This window comes from Prionailurus bengalensis, chromosome D1, assembly GCF_016509475.1.
Source record: "Prionailurus bengalensis isolate Pbe53 chromosome D1, Fcat_Pben_1.1_paternal_pri, whole genome shotgun sequence".
In the NCBI taxonomy this organism is placed as follows: Eukaryota; Metazoa; Chordata; class Mammalia; order Carnivora; family Felidae; genus Prionailurus; species Prionailurus bengalensis.
In genome coordinates this window covers 66161871-66183457 of record NC_057346.1, presented here as the reverse complement: position 1 = coordinate 66183457, position 21587 = coordinate 66161871, and the positions used below count along the sequence as shown (strand labels likewise).

The following is a 21587-nucleotide window of genomic DNA, read 5'->3' as shown; positions in this document are numbered from 1 at the left end:
GGTCCTTACTTCTGCCCAACAATCCTATTTCCTTAGTCATTCCCCGTCCCATTCTCCTAGATCAGAGATCTGCAAACTATTTATATAAAGGACCAGATAAGAAGTATTTTATGCTTTGCAGGGCACACAGTCTTTTTAATAACTAATCTACTCTGCCATTGTAGCAGAATGGCAATATGTAAATGAGTTGAATTTGAATTTTATATAATCTGTATGTGTCACAATGTACTATTCATCTTTAGATTTCTTCCCCCAACCATTTATTTTTTTTAATTTTTTTAAACGTTTATTTATTTTTGAGACAGAAAGAGACAGAACTTGAACAGGGGAGGAGCAGAGAGAGAGGGAGACACAGAATCCGAAGCAGGCTCCAGGCTCTGAGCTGTCAGCACAGAGCCCGACACAGGGCTCGAACTCATGGACTGTGAGATCATGACCTGAGCCGACCTGACGCTTAACCGACCAAGCCACCCAGGCACCCCTCTTCCCCCAACCATTTAAAAGTATGAAAATTATTCTTAGATTGCAGGTTGTACAAAAACAAGACTTGGCCATAGGCTGTGGTTTGCTGGGCTATGTCCTAAGTTATTTCATACCTTCTCTTCTTCTCAAGTCTCTAACACCTCTTTTCCCATTCTCACTCTCAGATGATGGCCTTGCTTTCTACTTCATTCATAAAATAATCAGCAACACTTACTACCTCTACCTTATGTAGCCTCTAACTACCCTCTCACTTGGATCTGTATACATATATTCAGCTGCCTCTTCTGTTACTGTTACCATAGCACAACACCTAACTACTATATAATTTACCACTTTTGTTTATTGTCCATCTCCCCCTCTAGAAGCTTAGTTTCAAGAAGATAGGGAGTTTTTCTGTTTTATACACTGATGTATACCCAGAACTGGAACAGTGTTTAGCATGTAATTATTCAGCAAATACTTGAATGAATGAAAACACACTTCCACACCAGCAAGCAGAAGTTTAGAGAATTTTTCTTCAGAGAAACTTATCTCTCCTTCCAAGAGAAAAGACTTACCTATCTTGTTATTTGGAGATCTCCTTGAGCACACCAAGTGGTAATTTTTCAAATTTCTTTAAAAAACATCCACAGTAAGAAATCCCCATTTTATGGGATTGACCCAGTACTTGAAATGTACATATGGTGTGTACATAAAAGTTCCATAGAATAACTTTTTTATATGTGATATATTCTGATATATTTTCCATTCTTTTCTGTCATTTGGGGCAGCAAGGGACAGGGATTGGTTGCAACTGATTACATTTATTTCACAAACCACTAATGGGTTTGCAATCAGAATTCTGAATACTGCAGGGTGTCCTAATTACAAGCCCTGTCCATGTACACTGAGCTTCCAATCAGCTTTCTAAGACTGCACTCTTAGCCAAGGATCTCTAGACATTAAGAAAAGCTTCTCAAACAAAAGATAGAAACAAAGACTGAAAAACTCAATGCAGGCAATTCAAGAAGTAAAACATTAGAAATATTCTCAGATAAATAAGATACTGCATCCCCCAGATGGAAGAGAATGCTATTTAAAGGGTAGAGGGAACGGTGGACAAGAAAGTACTTTAGTAAATATAAGGCAGGATAACTGAAATGTAAAAATTCAAAAGAAGATTTGGAATATGTAAATCTTTCAGGAAAAAAAGTAGAAAAGGGAAGAAATGATAAATTATCCTAGGACAAAAGCTGTGCAGTAGGCTTATAGAATAACTGGTCCAGAGTGAGGGAGGATGATGGATTCTTAGAGGGTTGTCTCCAGTTTAAAAAACAAACTGATTTATTTGAATGTATTGAGAGAAGACTTTCAGATAAATTAATTATAGGTACTTGAGTGCTAGCCACCTAAGAAAGCATGGAAAAAGAGGCAATGGCTAATTTCAGTCAAAAAGCCAAAATTTAGTATTATGCTAATGGGGTCAACTATGAATAATACGTAGTCATAATATAATGAATGGTTATTTACCTAAGGTGTTATTAGATACATTGAAGGATAGAGAAATATGTGTTTATGAGAGGGCATTAAAGTATAAATGCATAGTCTATTTCCTATAGCAAGAGGTAAAATAATAGACCAAACTGAAAAATCAAGAACTAGTAGTATAAGCATGTTATTAAGAAATATGGAGAGGGGCACTTGGGTGGCTCAGTTGGTTAAGCATCCAACTCTCGGTTTCAGCTCAGATCGTGAACTCTTGGTTTGTGAGATCAGTCCCATGGCTGGCTCTGCACTGATAGTGCGGATCCTGCTTGGGATTCTCTCTCCTGTTCTCTCTGCCTCTCCCCTGCTCACACACTCTGTCTCTCAAAATAAATGAATAGACATTAAAAAATATGTATGGAGAGGGCCACCTGGACGGCTCAGTTGGTTGAGTGTCCAACTTCGGTTCAGGTCATGATCTTGCAGTTGGTGGGTTCGAGCCCCGTGTCAGGCTCTGTGCTGACAGCTCAGAGCCTGGAGCCTGCTTCAGATTCTGTGTGTCCTCCTCTCTCTGACCCTCCCATGCTCATGCTCTGTCTCTCAATAATAAATAAACATTAAAAAAAAAAAATATATATATATATATATATATATATGGACATAAATCCCAAGAGATAGCTAAAAGGTAAAAAAAAAAAAAAAAAAGCTTGTCTCTGAGGAGCTGAAATTGAGAGTGTAGAGGGCTGGGGCAGAGTCTGCTGTGAAATCCTATTTGATTTTTTAAAATATACTATATTGGTAAAAATAAACACAAATGTAGATTTCATTTATTTGAAAATCATAATGGTTTAGAGAGGAGGGACTGTTATCCTTAAATGTTCCCTTAGAACACTGAGAGACCAACAATACAGATTTAGCAGTCTTCTGAAAGAAACTCTTAAGATCCTCCCAGCTTTGGTACTAAATCTTGTATTGTTTTGTTATTTTAGGGACTCCAGTAACTTATCAGCAATAGTTGCACCAGCATTTCTACGAATAGGGAGAATATTCTGGCCCCATATATTGTTATCATGGTGGGGACCAGCAAGTGATGTGGCATGGCACACTTAACACAGCTTTACAGGCAGCAGAGGGCAGAAAATCTCACTAAAGGAGGTCAAGTAGGAGGAAGTATCCTGGTCAGGCACGTGGTAAAGGAGAGGGCTCATATAAGACATTCCTGGGTATGCTCAGAAATAACTGGAAGAACTTGTGTGTGTGTGTGTGTCCTGTCCTGCCCTGCCATAACCACTACAGGCACAATCCAAGGAAACCATCATCATTCATGTTGTGCATGACTCCATTTGTTCTGGACTGGCATGGCGTGGGAAAGTGTTGAGTAGATCGGGTAGGGTGGAGAAACAAGAAAGGGGCATCCAGAGAGCTGTTTGATCACTGGAGGGGAAAGGAGGTGAGGAGGCTACAGACAGAGCTGGCAAAACCTTGGTCCCAGATACACTTGTCCTGGGTTGTTGCTTCTGTGTTTCCTAACCTTCTAACTTCCACATTTAAATCCCCCCACCAGGGAAATTTTCAGCCCTCAAAAAGAAGTGAGAGGGCCCAGGCCAAGTGGGAAGGTGCCCCTGGATCTATGTCACTCCTTAAAAAAGAATGAAGTCGGGAAACCTAGTCACAGGGAAGCAAGAAAAAAGGAGGGGAAGAGTGGATTCTGACTAAGGGAAAAGATTGGGTACTAAGGCCAGTCTTTCCTATAAAAAGAACTCTGATGTAGCCTGAAGGTCTAGGAAGATCCTATGTCAGAAATCTCCCCTCTCCTGCCTACTATGGTGCCCCAGATCCCATCCATAGTTCTTTGGGCTCAGCATCACCTTCTAATGGTCAGAAAGGAATCAAGTAGGGATTCAAGTAGGTACCTGGTTGTTTGACACAGACCAGAGGAACCTCTCCTGTTCACCCTTTCCCTTTTCTGGATCCCCACATTTATTGGTTTTTATACTATCCCAGTCTCCAGGTACAAAGATAATAGGCAAAGTCCCTGCCCTCAAAGAGCTTGCAATATTTGAGTGGAGGCTGGGAATATAGAGGCAGATGTGAAAACATAATTTTACCCTAATGGGGTAAGTTATAAGGTATTTGCACAAACACAGAAGGGAGTGCACTTAAGTCAGGTAAGTCTCTCTAGCTTAGAAGACCCCTGACCTAAGGGGAAAGTGTTATCTAGGTGTGAGCAGGGCAGAACAAGAGGAACTAACCTCTCTACTTCTTTTGCATCACCTAAAATTACTTTCTTTCCTTTTTTTTTTTTTTTTTTTTTTTTTTTTGGCAGAGATCTACCTCCCCTAAACCCTTGGCTCCAGATGTGCCAATTCCTCCCAGTCACCTTTCTCTTTACCCAAGCCTGAGTCTTCATTCAGCCTCCAGCCAGGCAACCATCTTACAGTCACTCTTCACTCATGGTAGCCATATTCCATATTCTACAACAGTGATACCTAACATAAATATTAAATTCTCTACTAGCTACATTTAAGAAGTAAAAAGAAACAAATGAAATTATTTTAATAACATTTTATTTAATCCAATGTATCTGAAATATTTCAACCTTAATATAAAAATATTGATATTTTGGGGTTTTTTTGTATTAAGTCTTTGAAATCCAATGTCTATTCTACACTCAATTCAGACTAGTCACATTTCAAGTGCTCAATTACCACATGTGACTAGTGACTATGTATTGGACAGTGTAACCTTAAAATTCTGCTTCCATGAGTGTACTTGGTATTTCTCCATTAAACAGATGAGGCCTATCAGAGGCATTACTATATATTTATTTTAAGCCTTTGTACTCCCAGTCAAGGGAGAACAATTTTGAAGAAAAGGCCTATGAGGTTTTAGCCAGAGTACTCCCTTTAAATGCCAGACCTAGACAATTAACCCTAAATTGATCCCAAACTTGCTTTTAGCAATCACAGATCCACAATGCTTCACAGGCACATCTGACCTCAGGTGTCTCCAGGTTGTTCTCTGGCCAACAGACCACCCACAACAAAGACTTGATATTTCACTAATGTGACAGTATCTTCACAGGGTAGCCTGGAGGGACTTTGATGGAAGGTCATCTAGTCCTACCCCTCTGATTCTGGTTGGGACTAGGTGCCATTTGGGATCGAAAGGGGTTAAATATTTGGGGGGCAACATCAGACACCTTGTGTTACATTCTAGCATCAACAATAATCACATGGGAGAAAAATACCGAAAAAATTCTATTAAAACATTTCTGCAAACCAGAAAAACCTCTAAGTTTTGTTTAAAGAAAGAAACATGGGTATCCCATGGGACAATTTGAAATCCACAGATAAAAGTTCAATCTCATACTGAACCAAGAACCAGAGGCTCAGAAAAGGTAAGTGTTTTGCCTAGTCATTCAGCAAATCTGTAGTAGTGGTGATGAACCCTGTATCCTTTCCATTATCCAGCTCCACTCTCCACTAAGTGAAAAATATTTTAATTGGAGACACTGTGCCATCTCCAGGGTTCTAAATTACCTGTAGAGGATGACCTGCACTGGAAAGACCGGTCAGCGCTCCCCCAACTCTGACTTAGGGGCCAGTCGCCCTGAATAGGATTGCAGCACCGGGATCCCCCACCTTCTGGAGTCCTGGGCAGAGGAGCCACTAGGGTGGTTCTTTTTCCAACTCCACACCATGCGGAGCCTGCCCTGGCCTGGCCCACGCCGCGTCGCTGTGGCCCAGTTCCGGCATCAGGGTGAGCCTAGACGGTCAGCCCCCAGCGGGAGGCAAGTGGGGAGACCTAAACAGAAGCCAGACCCACGAAAGCAGAGACTTAAAAACCCTGCGGGGGCGGCGTTCGAGAGGCGCACGGGCGGCAGGTTGGTACCCAAAGTGCCAGAGAGGACCCCAAACCCCTGGTTGAGGGGGTTAGGCTTCCCGGGAAAGGATGGCTCGACCAGTCAGTCCCATAGCTCCGTTTCCACGCCTGCCACCGGCCCCCCTGCGCCTGCGGGATGGGCCGCCCTCTCAAGCAATCCCTGGGGCTTGGGCTCACTGCAGCCTAGTGTCCGGCAACGAACGGCTCCGGCCTCGCAGGGGTCGCTGGAGGTTCCCATCTCAGCTCCTGGGCTTACTGGGGGTCTCCCTGGGCGAGCGGACTTTACAGAGCACTGGCGGTCCACAGCCCCCACTGCTACTGCATCCGAGAAAGGCAGCCTCGCGCCTCAAAGTTCTGCCAGGCCAAGGCTGCGCCCCCGGAGGCTCCCCTTTCATTTTCGCGGTCCGAGCGTACGCGGGACAGGCGTCTGCACGGCGCAGCCTCTGGACCCTTAGCACCGGGAACCGCTTCCGGGGCGGAAGCTTTTTGTAGCTGACCCGGCGCGGCCGTGACGCCAAAGCCCAGACGGAAGTGCGGGCGGAGGAGCCGGAGCCGGAGCCCGAGACTGAGCCCCAGCCGGGAGCAGGTCTCGGGGGGCGGGCTCCGGGCTGTGGGAACTGCTGGGCCTGGCAGCGATGGCGACTCTGTGGGGAGGCTTTCTACGGCTTGGCTCCTTGCTCAGCCTTTCCTGCCTGGCGCTCTCAGTGCTGCTGCTGGTGCAGCTGTCAGACGCCGCCAAGGTGAGTCCGCCCAGCCTGCGCTCCAGACTGGAGCTCCTCCCCTGCCCCTGGCCTTGCGGAAACTGAGTCTGTCAACCTGCTCCCCACCCCACTCCTCTCCCAGCCCTGCCAGCCTGACCCCTGGCTTCACAGCCCTAGCAAACCCCCCACCCAACACCCTACTGCCTGATAGCACTCTCGCCCTCTGGTCCTGACAGTCTGACACTCACTGCCCCCACTCCCACCCCTAGCCCCGACACTACTCTCCTCTTTCCCGCCTGATACCCCGCCTGCGGCCCCAGCTCCACCCAGCCCTGACAGTGCGCACAGCCTGGAGAGGCAACTCCTCTAGCTCCTAGACACTTCCCTTCCCAGCCCCTACAGCACCCACCTGAAACTTTACAGCCTTTCCAACTCTAAGAGCCTTTAACTTTCCACCCTTAATTAAGCTCCAGACCGTCTACCGCCGCCCTCTACCTGCCTCACAGACAGCCCTCTTCCTCGCCCTCCCGCTCCATTCCCTAAGCCAAAGTGATAGGAAGCCCCCATGTCACGGAAATCTTCCCTCTTAGGAACTGACTCATTTCAACTCATCCCTGAACGACTCCCTCCCCAGTGTAAGAACTTGCCTTTCCTGGCAGCCTTCCTTCCCAATAGGACCTACACAGAGTCTCTCTCACCGGCCTAGTAACCTAACCTAACTCTCTCTAGGATCTCTTGGCCCTTGTTTGCCTTCTCTTTTCCTGATAATTTAGGGGAGAAGGGAGGATCCAAACTGCAGGAGAGGTGAAGTTGTGGCCTTCTCCCCTGCTCCAGTTCTTGGTCCTTCTAGCCTCCTCATGCTGCTCTTTAATCCCCTTCATGCCCCACCCTCCAGACGTGCTCTGGCCCCATACACACTTGTGTTTCCTCCTTGATGAGCTAGCTCCTTCTTGGAGAAAACAGAAGGAATTCACATTAATGTCATGGGGAAACAATGACATTTGCATTTTTTAAAAATAGGAGCTTTAATCTATAATATCTTTAAATATAGGGGCTGGGAAAGACGGGTTATGTGCAGACATATCAGGGGGTTTTTAACTGGGAGTTCTTTTTGAAATCTTCCCTACCTCCCACCAGAAACAGGGACAGCAGCTTCTCCTGACTTTCAGAACATTGCTGGCATCCTCTGCATATCTCCTGTGTCACTTTAAGTATTGTATTGTAATCATGTATTTGTTTGTCAGTCTCCATTACTAGGGTGTGTCCTAATAACTGGCAGGAATCTGAATCTACTTCCTTGAGCACAAGTTCTGGTACTGAACAGATGCTCACTAAGTGGTTGCTGAATGAATGAATGCATTGTCAACAGTTCTGCCACACATAGCATCACATATATAGCAACACTGGGCCTTGTCCTCTGGGGACTAATGAGCCGCTGCGTTCTCAGATAAATTCCCTTTTGCTAATGAAGCTTCTCCTACTCCCTGTACTCCTATATTTAGTCACCTCTTTCTCCACTTCTTGCAACTTGCTTATCAGTAGTTATACTCTCTGTCTACCAGAATTGGAAGCAAAGTTTCCTGGGAAGGGTAGACCAAACTGATCTCAGCTAGACTCAGCTACTTCCCTGTGTACTTCCTTTCTAAATTGTAGCTGAGTGCCTCTAAAACTTCATACCTTGTATAGAGCTCTAGTACAACCCCTTTTATCCATATCAATGCCATTTTACCAGAGGGTGGAAGAATGGTGGATAAAAGAATTGTGACTTGTTTTATAAGTAACACTTAGTTTGATTCTTCCCCATCCTTTTGTAATTGGATTCTTATTTGCGGGCACAGCTGTCTGCTGTGTCTTTTTACTAGCAGGCAGAGGGTGATAACATTAGCACAGTTTGACTGTCGTATGACCTGTAAATTGTAAGTAATAAACCACTGATCATGTACAGGTATTATTTCAAAATAATTTTATGTAATATATAAAGATTCATTAGCATTACCAAAAAGAACCTGACTTTTTAAAAGTTTTATTTCTCAGAATTAATGGTTTTAGAATATTTGATAGGGGATGCTTAGTAAAATGTATATGGTACAGTTTTTTAAAAAATATCGATGCTAACATGTCAACAAGCTATACTAAGTTTCCATTTTGGTTACAGAACTTCGAGGATGTCCGATGTAAATGTATCTGTCCTCCCTATAAAGATAATTCTGGGCATATTTATAATAAGAACATATCCCAAAAAGATTGGTAAGTATTCTAGATTACTGAATTACCTGTCAAATTTCTTTCTATGGGTGTCATTGTTAGCCCAGAATGTTTATCCAATGTATTGTTTCCTTTTTAGGTACAGCTGATCTTTGAACAACGTAGGGCTTAGGTGTGCCGACCCTGGTACAGCCAAAAATATCCCCCAAAACTTAACTACTGATATAGCCTACTGTTGACCAGAAGGCTCACCAGTAACATAGTTAATTAACACGTACTTTGTGCTTTACTCTTACAATAAAGTAAGCTAGAAAAAGAAAATATTAAGACAGTCATAAGAAAGACAAAATACATTTACTGTGTCTACTGAAAGAAATTTGTGTACAGTGGACCCATGCAGTTCAAACCCTTATTGTTCAAGGGTCACCTGTATTTCTTTTTAATTGTAAGTGTCAAATTCCACTTCCATTTGAAAAAGTGAGAGTAAGGCTCTGCGTGCTTGATGTAAACTTAAAGGAATATGGCCAAAACACAAAACCCCAAGTAGGGAGCATTTTATAAGGGATGGAGTTGAGTTTGTGGCACCTACCTGCCCATAGATACCTTCTGGCTATCTTAGTCCTCCCTCTTGGTTTTCAGTGAAAGGTAAGCAAGCCTCATTTATCTGGGTTATAATTTTCACACCTTGTAGGTTTTGATGATATATTGCCAACTACATAGGAGACTATGTTTAGAAGTGTCAAAAGGCTCAGGACGGAATGGGAAGGAGCCGTGTATAGCATAGTTTCCCAGTCGGTATGCCATGGTTTAAGGTGTGTCAAGAACTCCCTCAGCCCTTGGGGTAATCAAGCAGGCCTATGATGACGGGGATCTTGCCTCACTGGTCACCAGTAGCCCCCTCTATTTATGGACCTGACAAATGATAAGTTTTCCACATATGGCATAAAATGATTGGGAAGCAGTTGTTTTGTAGCAGGATGGATGGGCTCCTTCTCATGAAATTGTGATATTTTATGGTTTGTAACCATGGTGGAATGTTGCTGGGATAGGCTTACAAGAAAAATAGCTCTTTATGCTAGGAACTTTTCACACATACCTGATTTCACAACTAAATATACAGCAAAATTTTTGAAAGCAAAAATTAAGTTCATTTGGTTACAATATTCCAAATTGATTTTGAAAAAGAAAAGGTAGCCTTTGAGCATGTGTATTTTTTCTGATACTGTTGTCTGTTCTTCCCATGATATGTATTTAGGTTCAGTCTGATATTTGATAAGTGTGTTCTTGAAAATTGCTTATGAACTTCCATGCTCCACTTTAAATTGTCTCATATTAGAGGGGCGCCTGGGTGTCTCAGTCGGTTAAGCATCTGACTCTAGATATTGGCGTAGATCATGATCTCATGGTTTGTGAGTTTGAGCCTCACGTTGGGCTCTATGCTGACAGTGCAGATCCTGCTTGGGATTCTCTCTACCTCTCTCTCTCTCTCCCTCTCTCTCTGCCCCTCTCCTACTCATGGCCGTTCACATGCTGTCTCTCAAAAGTAAACAAATAAATGTCTCATATTACAAAGTGATTTAGCTATATTCTTATAGATTTGTATATCATCAAGTTACTTTTATGATATAAGAAAGCTCAAATAAATTACGTTATTCCTATAAATTTTCCAAATACATTAAACAAATTTAGGTTAATCTATTGTTATTAATAGAATATGATGCCTAGTATTGGAGGGGCAGGTAAACTCACTGTTCAAGTGTTTAGCACTGATCTTTTCACTGACTTTATAATTCCAGGTTCAGACAGAACCATATGCCATTCATCTTTGGGTATTGGTCAAAACAGGGGGCTTTGAAAATAAACAACTGAGAACAAAGCTTGTTTCCGATTTTTCTTCCCTCTCTCCCTTGCTTCCTTCCTGCAGCTCAGCCTTTTACTGAGGATATGTTCTCAGTTATTAATTGGCTTTAAAAGGGTAGGCAGGTTAGGATTAACCAGGATGTTATGGCTTTACAAAGCCTCCAATAACTATTTGGTCCTAGGTATAGTTTTACCTTGTGGCTTCCATTTCATCCATTGTTGGCATTAATTCTTTATTGACTTGACACTGTCTAACTTAAGAAAAGTTTGAGTTCTCTGGTTTGTGTTTGGGATATGATGTAAGTCCTCCTTTTGGCACTAGGGGGAGGTGTTGCCTCGTTCCCAGAGTGGTTGCGTTCTTTACCTGGGTTCTGTGTTTATCATGACCAGCCACCCAGAACCGACCTTCCTGCTTCCTTTCCCACCCTGCACAACTTTTGCACAATGCTCAATATCTCCTTGTTATTAAACTACATCAGTACTTAAAAAGAAACACTCAGTACTCAACATTTAGATTCTCAAGTAATTCCTGGGTATTGTTATGAAGGCTTCCGAAACTGTAATAGGAAACTAGGAGATAAGTCTTATTTTCCTGAGGTTTAGAGAAATACAGGGGAGCTGACCTAGGTGGTAGGAGCCCTGGGTTCTATGAGAGTGTTGGGCTAGGATTCTGAGATAGATTACCTTACCATACTACCAGTTGAGGTTTCTTTTTCATTAGTACCTTTGTTAAAATTAAATAACCTGTTAGGGATAACTGATGGAATTTTTATCATTTATGCCATTTTGGGTTTTCTCTCTTATGCCATGGCTTGGGGGAATGGGACACATAAAAAAGTACAGCAAAGGAAAAGCTGTAGCCTAGAGAATTGTGTGCCCCCAAGAAAGATGGGTGGGGTGAGACAGGATGCTATTGTAGAGTTCTTTAGGCAGTCAGAAGTGCCTAAAGAAGAGATGACAAAAGAAAATTGCCCAGCAGCTGGCAGGACAGGGAACTTTTGCCTACTTTTTAAAAAAAAGTTTTTTAATGTTTATTTATTTTTGAGAACGAGAGACAGAGCACAAGCGGGGGAGGGGTAGAGAGAGAGGGAGACCTAGAATCTGAAGCAGGCTCCAGGCTCTGAGCTGTCAGCAGAGAGCACGACGTGGGGCTTGAACTCACAAGCCACCATGACCTGAGTGGAAGTCAGATACTTAATCAGTTGAGCCACCCAGGTGCCCCTTGCCTACTTTTGCTGAAGGTGAACAGAGTAGTAGGCTCTTAATAGCTGGGAAGAGTAATAATTTAATTATTTCCTAGAATTCACAGATTTCTGGGAAAAGATTTTTTGGATAGAATTTCTTTTTTCATAAGTGGCCTGGAAAATGGGGGGAAAATAAAGAATATCCAACAACAAAAATATTCAGCCTTTTATTATTTTTTATATACTTCTTCTGGGTAATCAGTTTGCACTTTTAAATATTTTTGTTGTCCTAAGCCTATTTTCCCATGCTTTTTCAATAGACCTTTGCTCATTAAGAAAAGTAATTGTTTTTTACTGTGCCTTTGAGTGTTCAGAGTTTCAGAATTTACCAACTGTTAAGTGTGATTAGCCATTCAGATACCACACTGTGGCAGTTAAGACTAAATTCATTCATAAAAGAGATATCTCATATTTGAACAATGCCCCAAGATACTTTAAATCATTTAAAGCAGTTTTTCTTGGTAACTGTACAAGTCTAAATATAACTTGATATGCTAAGTAATTTTCAATGCCTTTTGGGATTTTTAACTGTTAACAGCAGCACTTTTTTTTTAACTTCTTTTTTTAATGTTTATTTATTTTTGAGAGAGAGAGAGACAGACAAAGCATGAGTGGGGGAAGGGCAGAGAGAGAGGGAGACAAGAATCTGAAGCAGGCTCCAGGCTCCGAGCTGTCAGCACAGAGCCCGATGCGGGGCTCGAACCTACAGACCGCGAGATCATGACCTGAGCCAAAGTCGGATGCTCAACCGACTGAGCCACCCAGGCGCTCCAACAAGCAGCACTTTTGAAAATAGCTACTTGATATATGTCTTTATGATTCTTAGGCTGTTAAATCTCACTAAATTGCTAATATTGAGAAAGCAAATGATTTCACTTCCCTTATTAGTTCCTTAAATTCTGTAATTGGGTAAGGTCAGTGATTATTCTGGATTTCAGGAAAGTTTCGATCAGTACAAGTAGAACATCCAGGTAGCCTGATGCAGTATTTTTATCTTTGTTTTTTCAGCGATTGCCTTCATGTTGTGGATCCCATGCCCGTGCGCGGGCCTGATGTAGAAGCATACTGTCTACGCTGTGAATGCAAGTACGAGGAAAGAAGCTCTGTTACGATCAAGGTAAAAAAAAAAAAAAAAAAAAATTCATCTTTTTTGCTTCTGGAATAGTTCTTCATGGTATCTAGACAAGTAAGAAAATTTTGGACATCTGGATTCTATTTTAGTCACTCAAGTACTGTTCTTCTCTCCCTTCCTCACCACCCGCGAACACTTTTCCTTCCTCACCCTCAATATCAACCCCAGAGAACAGTGGGCCTGCTCTCTGCCCACCTCATTGAGATACGTTGTGGGTTTATTAGGACACGTTACATAGGTGTGATATGAAATGGCACAAAAATGCCCTACATGTATATCCCAAAACATATCCTGGCTTTTTTGTGGGCCATGTTTGCCAGAAGCTAGTAAAAGCACAGCATGACTAGGCCCTCTTCTTCCTGCCTTCTCAACCCTTAGGGAAAAAAATTGTATAAATAGACTACTTTGTTCTAGAAATAACACTTCTGGATTCTAAGATTTCCTTTCTTTATTTCTTATAGGAAATAGAATATAGGTCACTCTCCTCACCATTTGGACCTCTAATGAATTAAATTACTTTATTATGGTGGCTAACAGTTCTCCTCCCCAATTTTTTACATGGAACTTCCTATTCATTTTCCCTGAGAAAAGACTTCATGAAGAATCTGGGGTGGTCAGTGTAACAATTACAAAGATTTCCGTGGGAGAGTTTCTGTTCCAGCAGGATGCTATCCAGTAGAGAAATCCTCACTGTATGTTTTTATTTTTCAACTAAATTTTTGATGTGTAATTACACATGAGTGACCCTGAAAGTCACTCACTGTAAGTGTATAATTGAATAAATTTGGGGAAATTTAAAACAATTAAAAAAAATTTTTAGATTTAGTGTTACAACATTCCCATCACCCCAAAAAGATCCCTCATGCCTATTTACAGTTAATCTTATTCCCACACCTTAGCCCTTGACAATCACTATTCTGCTTTGTGTCTCTACAGATCTGGATATTTCATATGAATAGAATCATACAATATGTGGTCTTCTGTGGCTGGTTTCTTTCACTTAGTATGTTTTTAAGGTTTATCCATGTTCTAGCACGTTATCAGTATTTAATTCCTTTTTCTTACTGAATAGCATTTTAGTGTATGAATATACCACACTTTCATTATCCATTCATTAGTTGATAGACATTTGAGTTATTTCCACATTTTGATTATTATGAATAAATAATAAATATCTGTCATAAATATCTGTGCACATGTCTTTGTGTGAATATATGTTTTCCTCTCAGGTAGATTCCTTAGAGAGATAAGTTTATTTTAACTTTTAAGAGACTGCTGGAATGTTTTCCAAAGTGGTTGTACCATTTTACATTGCCACCAGCAATGTATGAGGGTTCACGTTTTCCACATTCTTGCTAACATTTGGCACTGTCTATCTTTCATTATAGCCATTCCAGAGGCTGTACTTTTTGACAGGATACAAATTAAGATCTCAGGGAAATCACTGACCTGAAGTGTATTTTTGTATATCTAAATTGATCTAAAAGAGTATTCTGTTGAAATTCATCTGAATTACATTTTTTGTAAGGGTTCCTTTAAGTTGTCTTAACACAGTGCTGCTGAATCTAGGATACCATCTTCAGGTGAAAAAAGCAAACTGTGTGCTAGCAGCTTTGACAGATGATTATCAGTAGGTGAAGACGGAGTTTTGAAAACTTGCAAAAAGATCTCAAAGACAACATGCTTACTTTCCTCGTTCTATTTAAATAATACTTTGGTGAAGAGTTGAGTTTGTTTATGTTGGAATCTGGTTTGTATAAGAATCCTATATGCTTTGCTGAAAAATCAGTCTTCACTGTGGTGTCATTATTACACAAAACTCTGTTTTCTTGGTTTGAATAGAGATTAACTTATTTTCAATTTCCTTCAGGTTACCATTATAATTTATCTCTCCATTTTGGGCCTTCTACTTCTGTACATGGTATATCTTACCCTTGTTGAGCCCATACTGAAGAGACGCCTGTTTGGACACTCACAATTGATACAGAGCGATGATGATGTTGGGGTAAGTACTTGGCTTGCCCTAGCTGTGAGGCCAGTCTCTGTCCTCATCTGATACAAAGAGCAAGTGAAAAATGGTCGCATATAGATGTTCATGTGCTGGAGCAGATGCTCAAATAGAGAAGCTAAGGACTGGTCTGATTGTAGTATATGTCTCTTCATGAGGAAATTGCTCTGTAAAGCCATCAATATGGTAGTTTAAACTTGGTGAGTGTGCTGCGCAAGGCTTTGCCCTTTAGTATCAAGGGCACAATCTTCATTGCCTTTCCCTGTTTACACTGAGAAAAGCTTCTGAGATAGATTTCTCCCCAAGCTCCTGCCTGAATACCTTTCCTGTCAGCATGACCAAATATAATAGAGGGCAGAGGCTTTAGTGAAGGGAAGCATGAAGACAATGTTCTTTTCTTTTTTTTTTTTTTAATTTTTTTTTTTCAACATTTATTTATTTTTGGGACAGAGAGAGACAGAGCATGAACGGGGGAGGGGCAGAGAGAGAGGGAGACACAGAATCGGAAACAGGCTCCAGGCTCTGAGCCATCAGCCCAGAGCCTGACGCGGGGCTCGAACTCGCGGACCGCGAGATCGTGACCTGGCTGAAGTCGGACGCTTAACCGACTGCGCCACCCAGGCGCCCCAACAATGTTCTTTTCTTAATGAGGTGCAGCTTGATAACCTGCTGATGTTTTATATTTCTTTTTCCCTCCTTCTAAAAAAAAAAATCTCTGATCTTTGAAGGAAAATAAAACTATCATTCTCAATTCTCTTCCTGTCTTCAAAACACATTTATATTTGTACATATACTTGGTATAATGTGTGTAAATTAGTTTGTGGTCTCCTTTTTATGTTAACATTACTTCATTCACAAATGTCTAGTAATGAACATACTCCACAGACTTGTTATTTATTCAGTATAACTTAGAGAATTATATTGTTTTGTTATTATCCTGTTTGGGCCTCTTTTCAAATTTTCTACTATTTCATTCTTCTATATGTACATATTTTCGGAAATTACTTTTATTTTGGATTACTCTGTTGGCCTATGTTCCTTAAAATGGGTAAAATTCAACAGTTTCAAGAGCCAATCCCAAAAGCTTAAGCCAGCGTGAGCCCTTGCCAACCATAGTCAGAAGTCCTTTTACTCTGGAATTGCTTGTGGACTTGTTGCTAAAAGATGGGAAGAGGATATCCTGACTAGATGACTTGAGTTATAACTACAAACAGAGCCTACTTTTCAATGAATACATTATCATATGAATATCAATTATGAATACTTAACTGATTTGGGCAAGATTTCATTTATGTTTTGTCAAGAACTTTCATAGAAACACCTCTGCCTCTTTTTTCCTTGCTTCCTTATTAATTCAACCAATACATAATGAGTAACTTTTCTGTATCAGGTCCTCTGCTAGGGACTAGGAATAAAGAGATGAATGAAACAGAGACAGACACATAAAAGAAATGACTAATTACAGTACGTTTCCACCTTTTATTTTTAAACATGTAACAAACGCCTATTTTGTAAGAATTCAAGGCAGGGAGTGATAGGCTGGGAGAAAGGTCAAGACTGGAGATCTGATGTGGGCAAAAACTAGGCATACGGGGCTAACGGGACAAGAGAGCTAGAAGCACAAGAGGTTGTATACCAGAAGCATTAGAGTCTCAAATACTGTTCCCATGTTACTTTTCATTCACATATGACAGATTTTCTCCACCTCAACAGTATTGACATTTTGGGTTGGATAATTCTTTGTTGTGGGGTATTCTCCCGTCCATTGTAAGGTACTTAGCCGCGTCCTTGACCTCTGCCCCCTAGATGCCAGTGGCACCCTTTATCCCAATCATGATAATCAGAAATGTCCACGGATATTGGCAAATGTTCCTGGGGGGCAAAACACTCCCAGCTGGGAACTAACATGAAAATGTTATGTATTAAAGGCCACATAAACCATTTCATAATAGGCACCCAGATAGAAAGTCTGACTTAAAACTATATTCTTTGCAGTATAAAATATCTGGCTCCTGATTTTAGAAATAATGTAACACACATAGAACATACAAGAAGTGGATGCACAAATGCGTAGAAGAAAACACGTAGGAAAGTCATGTGATTGGTAGGGTAATGTGCTTAATAACCATTTTGTTCACCAGTGATTGATTCTGTGCATATGTTAACTGAAAACATGTTCTCTGAGATGTCTGGCTGACTCTTGGATATCTATTGACTTGATTCTGTGCAGAGAGAAAGGTTTTCTAACCTCCAGCTGTGAATTTATGGTAACAACTCTGTACAAAAAGAAGCTAAATTTAAATTCCTACAATTGTTGCTTATCTATCATGAGGGTTCTTTACTATTTATGTGCTTTTAAAAATGCTTTATTAAATTCTGTTAAATTCTTTTATTTTTTCCATTTTTGTTCACTGTAGAGCATTTTAAATCAAGTGAGAATTAGTACAAATAGTTAAGAAGCTCACTGCAAGTAGTCACAATATTTATCGTATCATGTATCCATGACACATCATTGCTGTTATCAAAGCATTGCATTAAAACATGTTTTGTATTTATTGTAATTTTATCAGGTGTAAAAAGAACAAACATATAAAAGGGGTAAATCTCTATTTGCATTCTCCCAGAATCCATGACCATGAGCAGCTAGTTCAATCTTGTTCTGATAGGTGGAGAACAGACCAGAAGGATTAACTGGTTTGTTTAGTCCTTTAAATTTGTCCCTTAGAAAGGTTTTTCTCCCCCTACCTTGAAGGGTAGATAACAGGACTATGAAATTGAGAGCTGCTCTGCTGATAAAGTATATCCTTCTTCCCACTCTTGTTTATGTCAAAACAAACCAATGGTAATACTATTTTATATACAAGTTCATTGAAGCACCATATTCCCATAGAGTCATTTTAATCTACTTGGACAAAATCAGGGTGTAGAGATGATGTAACACCAAGTCAAGGTTAGGTGAGGTAAGCCTTGTGTTCGCTTGTTAGATGACCTCGGGTCAGTGTATTTCAAGTAATCAAACAACTTCAGCCTTCCTCTTTCCTGACCTTTTTTCTTAAATCTTTGAAACATTTTGAACTTTATGGAATATGTTTTTATTATTTTCATTTGTAAGGTTAAAATTTTTTTAAACATTTTTTTTTTCAACGTTTATTTATTTTTTTGGGACAGAGAGAGACAGAGCATGAACGGGGGAGGGGCAGAGAGAGAGGGAGACACAGAATCGGAAACAGGCTCCAGGCTCTGAGCCATCAGCCCAGAGCCCGACGCGGGGCTCGAACTCACAGACCGCGAGATCGTGACCTGGCTGAAGTCGGAAGCTTAACCGACTGCGCCACCCAGGCGCCCCAGGTTAAAAATTTTTTAAAGGGGCAGGGGGCTTGCCTTTTGCCTTTGTTGTAACAAGCTGGTACCTAAAGTAAGTGAAAAGTTGAGGCGGTTTTGGCAGAGAAGGCAGGGAAAAAGATTCCTTATAGAAAACTCTTTGATGTATTTGAAATGTAGACATTGTGTAAGTGTCTTTCTATAAAAAGAAGACCAGGTGTTATAACTCCACATAGTGAAAGTTGTATATATAGTTAATGTGGTTATGGATAGCTTTCTATAGACGTGCTGACTCCCGCCCTGGATATATAATGGAGCTTTTGCAAACGTGCACAGCAAAACAATATTTCTTTCTTTGAGGCAAGGTTTAATGAGAGAGGTACAACTTGTGACTTGGATCCTATGTTGGAACATTTAGAAGCTTTGCTAACACAGGGTTCAGGAAGAAGATCAAGGAAAAGGCAAACAAAAGCAATGAACTAGTATTGAATGCTTTTTGTCATTTAGGCAGCTGTGTTTATATCAAATCCATAGATAGATTAGCATAGTGGTTTCCTGTGTAATGACTACAAACATCAGTGGCATTGGTTTACTTTCACCAGGATAGCTTGGTTTTCTACACAGGTACCTGAGTAACCCTTCAGTAGCTTCTTTCCAAAAGCAGCAACTAACGTGGAAGCCCCTGAGTGCCCAGTAGTGAAAGATTCAAGTACTTATCAAATAAAAAGGCTGAAGTAATAATTCCTACTGTCCTTGGTAATAGATGGTAATTGTAGCACTTGAGCTATGTCTCTTTTCCTTACAGACTCGGGGAGGGGGAATGAAAAGGATTTTGGAAACCAGTCCATTTAGTGTATGTGTTAAAGACGCAGGGAAATATTAAAACCAGCCAAGATAAGATCCTGTCAACTCCTCTCCCAAGGATGAATGTGGCCCCAAGCTGGCAAGTTAACAATTCTAATGTAATGGGAGTCAGGAAATTAAATGACAAGTCTTTCCTCTGCAAGATTAGCTATATAGTATTGAATAAAACAGGGAGAAGTCCTGCTTTTCATATCTGTAACAGGTAGCTATTAATGTGGAAATGGATTTTCTTTCCCCTACTTGTCAGGGAAAGCTTGTCTTTAACATAAATGACCACTGTCTGTCTTGGTCCCTGCTTCTTCTGGGAAATGTCTTTGGAAATGGTGACTCAAGGAAACATTTCACAAATACCTCCTCATCACTCAAACTACTTGAACCACCTATTACTGTAGTTGAGTTCATCCTGCTTCTGGCACTTGGGTGCCTAGGAGTGCTTGGTCAAAGAGATGGTCTGTTGTTTGTAAAGTCCAGCTGCTCCTATCTCTGTGGCTGGATAATGGCAGTTGTGTGTGTGTGTGTGTGTGTGTGTGTGTGTGTGTGTTTCACACTATCATGCCATCTCTGATGTTCTCCATTCCTGGACTTTTCAGGATCACCAACCTTTTGCAAATGCCCACGATGTGCTAGCCCGCTCCCGCAGTCGAGCCAATGTGCTGAATAAGGTAGAGTATGCCCAGCAGCGCTGGAAGCTTCAAGTTCAAGAGCAGCGAAAATCCGTCTTTGACCGTCATGTTGTCCTCAGCTAATTGGAAATCATACTGCAGGTGATTAGAAAGAAATAAGGCAGACAACTGAAAAAAAAAATTGACTGAGTATTCCTGGGTTTTGTTTTAATACCCTGTTGATTTCACCAACTCTTGCTGGGAAATTCAGCATTGGAAACAAAAATGTGCTTGGTATTTTCTTTTCTTGTTAAGGTATTAATACAGACATTTTTAAAAGCACACACCTCAAGTCAACCAATAAACCTTTTTCCTATTTGTGACTTTTACTAATAAAAAATAAGTCTGCCTGTAAATTATCTTGAAGTCCTTTACCTGGAACAAACACTGTCTTTTTCACCACACAGTTTTAACTTGGTTTTCAAGATAATTTTCAGGTGTTGTTTTGTTTTGTTCTGTTTTGTTTTTCTGGCAGGGGCAGGGAGGGATGTGTGGGAAGTGGTTAGCTTAACTTTTCTCAAGTCACTTTACTAAACACACTTTTGTAAATAGACTTAACATTCTATTTTCAAGTTTCATTTATATTTTGCAGTGTAGCCAGCCTCATCAAAGCCCTGAATTACCCATTTGAATTTTGCACTGACTATATTATCTAGGTATCTGGTTCGCCTGTGGCTGCACTTCATGGTAAAGTGGATCTGAAATACCTGGTGGCTCTTCATAAAATGCAGATTTTCCTCATGTACTGTGATGTCCGATGCAATGCATCCTAGGACAAACTAGCAATTTGCTAGTTTACTCTAATGACTAAACATAGTCTGGTGTGTGTGGTCTTTCTCATCTTCTTCTAGTATCTTTAAGGATGAATCCTAAGAACTTGGACACTTGCAATAAAGGAATTTTCTTTTACCCCAAGCCTCTCTGGATTGGTGACATACACACCTTTGTCAACATTTCCGGTCAGGTGGAGAGGCAGCTGTTTGAGCTCTAGTGTGTTCTGGGGTTCTGGGGGCCTCCTTCTGAAATGTGTAACAGTTATTGGATAACTGGCTTTTTTCTTTGGACGTCCTCTTTGGAATGTAACAATAAAAATAATTTTTGAAACACTTACCAGTACATCTATGTCTCCTAACTTTTCTCTCCTCCTTCATTTGCTGCATAATACATTCAAAGATACAAAGACATTTGGTATCATGCTATGAGACTACTGTTTTATGACAGTTTAATTATAAAATATTGGTACTAAATTGTGTGTGTGTGGAGAAAAAGGGAGAAAGAGAAAATGTATGGGTACTTTGATGTGGCCCTGAAAGTATACAAATATTATTTTGACAAATAGATTAAAATTCATGTAAAAAAACACATGAAGGAGTGCTTGTTCTAAGAAATTCTTGGCAAAATGATAATTAAATTACATTAAATTAATAAGGCCAAGGTTTTAGGAGCTCTTAATGGGTTTTTTGGCTAGTCAAAAACGTTTTTTTTGAACCTACGAACCTAACCTAAACTTATTGATTTTATTGTTAGTATTAAAAGATGTAAGTTCAACTACAACCAAGTGGAATTTACCTCATGTATGCAAGTCTGATTGAACATTGAAAAATCAACAAAATCTATCACAGCAACAGGCTAAAGAAAAATGACATGATCAATAGATGCAGAAAAAGCATCTGACACAATTCAAAACTCATTTATGATAAAAAGTCTTGGTAAACTAGGAATAGAGGAGAAATCCTTCAACTTTATAAAGAACGTCTA

General features: G+C 40.6%; 1 protein-coding gene across 1 annotated transcript; it reads left to right on the top strand.

The window, feature by feature from the left end:
• Positions 1 to 5898: 5898 nt before the first annotated feature.
• Positions 5899 to 20939, top strand: TMEM9B (TMEM9 domain family member B). Its single transcript, XM_043580600.1, has 5 exons — positions 5899 to 6572; positions 8689 to 8780; positions 12851 to 12959; positions 14845 to 14979; positions 19758 to 20939. The coding sequence occupies exons 1-5, from the start codon at positions 6468 to 6470 to the stop codon at positions 19911 to 19913; spliced, it is 597 nt and encodes a 198-aa protein (XP_043436535.1). The 5' UTR covers positions 5899 to 6467; the 3' UTR covers positions 19914 to 20939.
• Positions 20940 to 21587: the final 648 nt, after the last annotated feature.

Bases quoted from the DNA above. Each gene is read 5' to 3' on its own strand.
- TMEM9B (XM_043580600.1), top strand. From the start codon at position 6,468: ATGGCGACTCTGTGGGGAGGCTTTCTACGGCTTGGCTCCTTGCTCAGC. The intron at 6,573-8,688 runs GTGAGTCCGCCC...TTTTGGTTACAG, and splicing joins AGCTGTCAGACGCCGCCAAG to AACTTCGAGGATGTCCGATG. The intron at 8,781-12,850 runs GTAAGTATTCTA...TTGTTTTTTCAG, and splicing joins AACATATCCCAAAAAGATTG to CGATTGCCTTCATGTTGTGG.